This window comes from Mustela nivalis, assembly GCF_964662115.1.
Source record: "Mustela nivalis genome assembly, chromosome: 2".
NCBI classification, from domain to species: domain Eukaryota; kingdom Metazoa; phylum Chordata; class Mammalia; order Carnivora; family Mustelidae; genus Mustela; species Mustela nivalis.
The window spans coordinates 1,148,762-1,154,761 of NC_139021.1; the positions used below are offsets into that span (position 1 = coordinate 1,148,762).

A 6,000-nucleotide genomic window follows, 5' to 3' on the forward strand; every position below is an offset into this window, starting at 1 on the left:
GCCTGGAGCATTCGTAGCCGAGGAGAGGCGTGGAGTCCCAGTGAGCATGGGCTGTGCAGGGCAGGAGCCCCCCCTTGGAGGTGGCTTTCTGTCCTCAGGCCCCCTGCTCCTCTGCAGGAAGCCCTCCCTGCCCCCAGGCCCTGTCCCTCTGCGCAGGGCCCCAGGTCCCTCCGCCCCTCCCCTGCCCTGCTCACCGGCCCAGAGCCGCCACGTGTGCGTCTGGCAGGCCCGCTGCAGGTGTGAGCGTGGCCGCGTCACAGGGCCTGCATGCCGACGGCTCGCACCTGGCATTTATAACCCCACCGGCGGCTTCCTGGGGCTCCCCGGACCCCAGGGCAGGCAGGTGGGTGCTGGATGGAGTCTCCTGCATCCTGACCCAGAAGCTTTGGCAGGAGAGGTGCTCCTCCCTGGCAGGGGGCGGGGGAGGCGGCTGGCACCTTACCTTTGCCCTTCTCGGAACAGGGAAAACTCTACACATCAAACCCCGTCTGTGAGGGCCCCGGGGGCCAGCCCGTGCCTACCTCAGCCCCTTGTTCCTGGAGAGGAAGGAGGTTCTGCCTGCCCCTGCCCCAGAGGAGGGGCCGCCTGCCACCAAGTCCCCCCCGGAGATCTCCTGCCCACCTGGCTCTCAGCCTTCCGTGACCGTGTGTGCCCAGGGCCTCGCCTCGTCCTTGGGCCGGGCTCTGCCCAGCCAGCCCCTCTGCACACCCACCTTCCTCCCACCCCAACCCTGCGCCCTCAGCCTAACACCCAGGATGCGCCCCAAACTCCAGCCTGGAGGGGGGCCAGGCAGGGCTCCGCGCCAGGCCTGGGCCCACTGTGGGTGTGAGAGCAGCTGTGCCATGCAACTCCCCCTCCCCCCCACTACCCCCAGGACTCCAGCCGGGCTCCCTGGTGGGTATTTTATGTTCAGCAATAAAGGCTCTGCCCTGTGTGTGCTTGGCTGTTCTGAGTGCCGTTGCGCCGCTGTCCAGCTCGCAGGAGTTCGGGGGCACACGCTGCCCACAGACCCCAAGAGAAGAATGGGGTGCCCCGCGGGAGAGGAAGGGCTGGCCACACATCCATGGCGGCTACAGGGTCTCTGGGAAGGAACATCGGCCTCCCTGCCTCCCAGAAATGGCTCAGAGGGTCGGGGACAGCCTCCCCACCGTGGCCAAGCCCACATGCCTTATGGTGAGGGGCCTGGGGTGGGGGGTGCCAAGGAGCGCGTTGGACCCGACGGGCGGAGCGGGGCCCCCAAGCTGAGGTTCCGTCCCAGCCCCTCCTCTGGGTGTCTCGGGCGAGGGTCTCGGGTGAGCGGCTGGGCCGGGGAAGGGGAGGGAAGCGGGCGGAGTCTGCATCGCTGAGGGACCCAGGGAGGCCTGGCAGGGGGTTGCAGCCTCCACTGAGGGGCCCAGGACAGGGTCTGGGCTGACAGGGACCCTGGGAGGCCAGGGCCAGGGATCGGAGGGGCACAGGGACAATCTGGGGATTTCTCCTCTCCCCCTGCCCACTCCACACCTGAGTGTGTCCCCACGCCTTCCTCCTCGCCTGGCCGCCAGCTCCACGCGTCAGCCTGCGGTCAGGTCTGCTGCGTGACGGCCCTCCTCTGCCTGTCCCTTGGAGCCCTGGCTTGCAGGGGCCAGCACAGTGGGGAGAGTGCAGGCGTCCGCCCACACCGCACCCCTGAGGGGCCCACTGGCCAGAGCAGAGCCCTCCTGGGCCCAGCCCACATTGGACGGGCAGACACTCCAGCACCCCCGAGACCGTCATGGGGAGCGGAGGGGCTCCTGCGCCCTACCGCTCCCTGACTGATGGGGGCCATCCCTGTCCAGCTCCAGAGGTGACGAGGACGGGGCTGGTTCACGGCAAGGGGCCAGGCCAGCGTCTGTGGCAGCAGGCGGCCAGTGAGGCGGACCCGGAGCTCGCAGTCCCTTACCGTCGCTGCTGCCCCCACCCCCACCCCTGCCCAGGAACCCAGGCGGACGTCCCCAGAGGCCTGAGACGTGTGCTCGCGGCCACCGCCGCCGATTTGGCAGCGTGGTGGATCTGGAGTCAGCCCCAGCCGGAAAGAAAGGGACTCCCCCTCAGGAAGCCGCAGGGTCCCCGCTGTGGGCTGAGCCCTCGGGGGAGCGGGTCATCGACCGTGGGGGGCCCCACAGCTGTCCCTGGGGGGAGTCCAGGCCGCGGGCCCGTCTCCTGTCCCCTCCTCCCTCAGGGCTTCCTCGCCATTTCCACCGTGACCCCCCACAAGGCTGGGGGGTCAGTCCTCTCTCCTCCGCCTGGACAGACGGACAGGTGGCTGGGGACGCGGTTATTGGTCCGGCCTGATCTCAGCTGCGTCCCCTTCAGACCCTTACCTCCGCCCGGGCTCCCTGCTCTTCCCTTCACAGTGGACAGGGGGACACGCAGCCCGGGCTGTGGAGTAGACAGCTGTGTGCATGGTGGGTGGGCGCCCCACGGTCGGCTGGACAGCTGGGTCACTGCGTGCAGGACACCCACTGGGGGGCCTGCCCCTCCCAGCTCCACACTCAGCCCAGTCTCCTGACTGCTCCAAGCCAGGCGGCACGCACAGGCCCCACGCGAAGCCCACCACCCAGAAGCAGCAGGTCTGACCACCGTGGGCCAGCGTGGAAGGCTCAGGAAGGGCTGGTACTCTGGGAAGCAGGAGAGGCCAGGCCAGTGGCTGCCCAGTTCTGGGCGGGGGCCCAGCTCCCCCACACTCCCTGTGACCCATCTGGGGACCTTGTCGGCCTGGGTTCTGCCTGGTCAGAGTCCGAGCTCCTGGGCAGCCCAGGGTGGGGTAGGGGGGCAGTTCCTCTGAGGAGAGAGTGCCCACTGGTCACTCCGGGCTTCCCGTGTCAGGCGCAGGCCAGCAGAGACCCTCAGGGATGAAGGTGCTGTCACCTCACACCGACCCAGACAGATCAAGCTGCCGGCTGAGGCTGACTGGGCTCCAGGCAGAGCGTGTGGCCTTCACGGAGGGCACAGCACGGGTCCCCCAGACCAGGGAGGGGCCGCCCCCTCTCCTGGCTCCTATGTCTCTGGCCACAGGTCCGTGCCCGTCCATGGACTGCCCTGGTGTGGCAGGTTGTGGAGACTCTCAGAGATGGGCCACACGAGGGCGGGGCGCCCCATGTGAGGCAGCAGCTGGGCCGGGGCCCCTCACGTGGGCTGGCCCGCTGCCTGCTGTGGCCGGGCCAGGGACGGCTGTCCAGCTGAGGCCTGGGGTCAGGCAGCCAGCAGAACGGCAGGGCTGGTGGCCCAGCTCAGACCCCGCAGCAGGGGGGAGACCCTCTGCTGACCCTTTGAGCTGGAGGGGAGGGGCTGGGCCCCAGACAAGTGGGCGTTGGAGACCTTGGAGCCGTGGTCCCCGTCTAAGCTGTAAGCCGGGGGCCCTCAGTCGGGTGAAGGGAGGCACCTGACGTGAGAGCAGCGAGGGGGAGGCGTGGACTGGGGCGGGGTGGGCCTGGCCTCCCCCGGGACCAGGGGAGTGTCCCTGGTGGCATGGTCTTCCCGGCCTGAGGCCGTTCCCCAAGGAAGTGCCTGCCCCCTGTTGTGGGCACCCCCAGAGTGTGCCTGGCACATAGTGGCTGCCTCATTCTAAGCAGGGAAGGCACTGGGCCCTGTTGTCACCGAGCCCAGAAAGGGGGTGTGGTGGGAGATGGGACCCCTGAGCTGCGGGGACTGGGCAACAGTGACCCGTCCAGACCCAGTGCAGCACCACACTCCCTACCAGAGCGGTAGTTAGCATTGTGGGGCCCGAGACCCGGGCAGTGCCCTTGGCCTAGGACAAGCGCGGCGCCGGCAGCTTCCTGCCCGTGCTCCCCCGTGCGCCTGCGGGGGGTGCCCCCACACCCTGCAGCCAGCTCCTCCCAGTACCCCCTGCCGGCCTCTCACCTCCTGGGGCTCCCACTGAGATAGCCACGACCTGGGACCCCTTCCAGGCCCAGAACCTGGCCGACTGTCCCCCGCAGATGGAAGCCTCCAGAGGCTGTCCTGCAGCCCAGGGGGGGCAGCTTCGGGGTCAGCAGGGGACCACCAGCCACCAGGCAGCCGGGGCCTGGGTTCCTCCGACTCTGGGAAAGGGCCCTGCCTGCAGCCGGGGAGCTGGGAGCTGCTTCACTGCCTGCGAGGCCCTGAGCAGGGGTCTGGGCCGGCCATCGAGGCCTGCAGGCCACAGACGCCGGGACAGAGCACGCGTGGGTTAAGTCGCTGGACTCGGGGCCCCAAGACACTGCCAGTGGCTCCGGCCACCCCCTGCCCCACTGCCCCTGTCTCCAGGAACTGCCAGCCGTGGGGCTCAGCCTGGGACAGCCCCACCCCACACGGACCCCAGGCGCGGAATGAGAAGCCGCGCTCTGCCCTCTGCCGCCCGCTCGCTTCCCAGCACAGGTCCGTCTCTGGGCCACCTTCCCAGAGATGACCCCGAGGCCATGCAGCGGGAACGCAGCAACGATTTGTGGGGCGAGTAATGGCGAGCCAGGGGGTGGGCCCCGCGGACTCCTGCTGGGTCAGGCGAGGACTGGCAGGCACGTGTGGCGCGGGAACGCCCTTCCCGGGGCAGCGCGGAACCAGCGTGCTCGTCTTCTGGGCACAGATGGGCTGTCGCGGGGGCCGAGGGGACAGTGCTGCTCTGGCTGTGAGGGCCCGCGGCACGCCCGTCTGCTTTTCCTGCGGCCAATAGGAGGGTGAGCCCCGGGCCCCACGGCCTCTGCTCCCCAGCCCTGGCTGAGCAGGAAGGAGCTCAGGAAGGCCAACATCTTCCCTGGGCTCAAGAACCCACGGGCAGCGACCCTGGTGCCCTTCCCAGTGGCCCGACCACGACTGGCAGGCGGAGGGCTGGCGGAGGCCGCAGGGGCGACGGGGACCAGACAGGGAAGGCTCCCGCCCTCTCTGGGAACGGCGGACTGTGGCTCAGTAAACTTGGTTTTGCTCTCACTCGATAACCCTTGCTCTGCTGCCCCCCCAAATCCCAGCAAGAAGCTGAGGGGTTGGGGGCCTCCCCTGGGGACTCCTGCTTCTGAGGCTCTGAGTGGCCAAGAGCTGAGGCAAGCCTGCTGGCTAGTCTGACTCCAAGGCCAGTGTCTGAGCCGTCAGGGACACAGGTGCCCTGCTTTCCCCAGGCTGCCCCTTCCCGGAGCAGTGAAGAAAGGCGTGGATGCGGGACAGAGTGCTGTGTGCCCAGTGAGCGAGCGGCGGAGGGCACCACCCGGCACATCTGGGGGCCAGATGTAGGGGAACCTGTCCCCACTTTAGCTAGACTTGGTGGCAGCTGAGTGTGACCTCCATCTGAACGCGGCATGGGGGCTTTAAAGGGAACCCCAAACCCTGCAGGGCAACTGGCAACCCACGTAGCCTGAAGCCCAAGCGTGTCCGGGGCCTTGCTTCTGCCTCTGGCTGAGCTGTCCCCGCAAGGGCAGGAGGGTCCTGGAGGTGGGCCTGACCCTGCCTGCGCAGCAGAGCAAGCCCTACCGGAAGGGTTGTGGGGTGAGGAGGAAGGTGACAGTGCCAGCTGGGCCACCCCATGGCATCTTAGGAAGTGAGGTTTTGGTCCCACTTGTATGAATTCTTGTTATAATAAAGGCATTTATGCCCAGAACAAAACAAAACCAAACTGCCCTAGTGATTTCCTGCCCAGGTTCTTCCAGAATCTTCTTTCGATGCACGGATGGTTATATATAAGATTGAATTTGTTACCCCAAGAAGTCCTAGAACAGCAGTATGGAAAATCCGGGGGGGCCCCAAGCACTCCGGCGACAACGTCGCGAGGTGCGGCGCCTCCCGGCTCCGCCCACCCGGGACGGGTCGCGTCCCCTGCTCCGCGAGCGCGCCCCGCTGCACAGCGCTGCGCGCCCGGCGTCGCCCCCGCCCGTGCCCCCGGCCCCCCCCACCTGCGCCCCGCGGTGCAGCCGCCGACCGAGGTGCCAGCAACTTTGTTGACTAAATTCCTGAACCCGCCCGGACCGCGCGGCTAAAAATAACCGGCACTCCCCGAGCCGCGCCCGCCCGAGCCGCGCC

At 68.2% G+C, this 6,000-nt stretch overlaps 1 protein-coding gene across 1 annotated transcript in view; it reads left to right on the forward strand.

The window, feature by feature from the left end:
• ZC3H3 (zinc finger CCCH-type containing 3) overlaps positions 1 to 934 on the forward strand; it is a 79,457-nt gene extending 78,523 nt beyond the window's left edge. Inside the window, exon 12 of the mRNA XM_082720471.1 lies at positions 463 to 934. Within this exon, the coding sequence (XP_082576597.1) occupies positions 463 to 494 (32 nt within the window). The 3' untranslated portion in view covers positions 495 to 934. The remainder of the gene's footprint in view (positions 1 to 462) is intronic.
• The last annotated feature ends 5,066 nt before the right edge of the window (positions 935 to 6,000 follow it).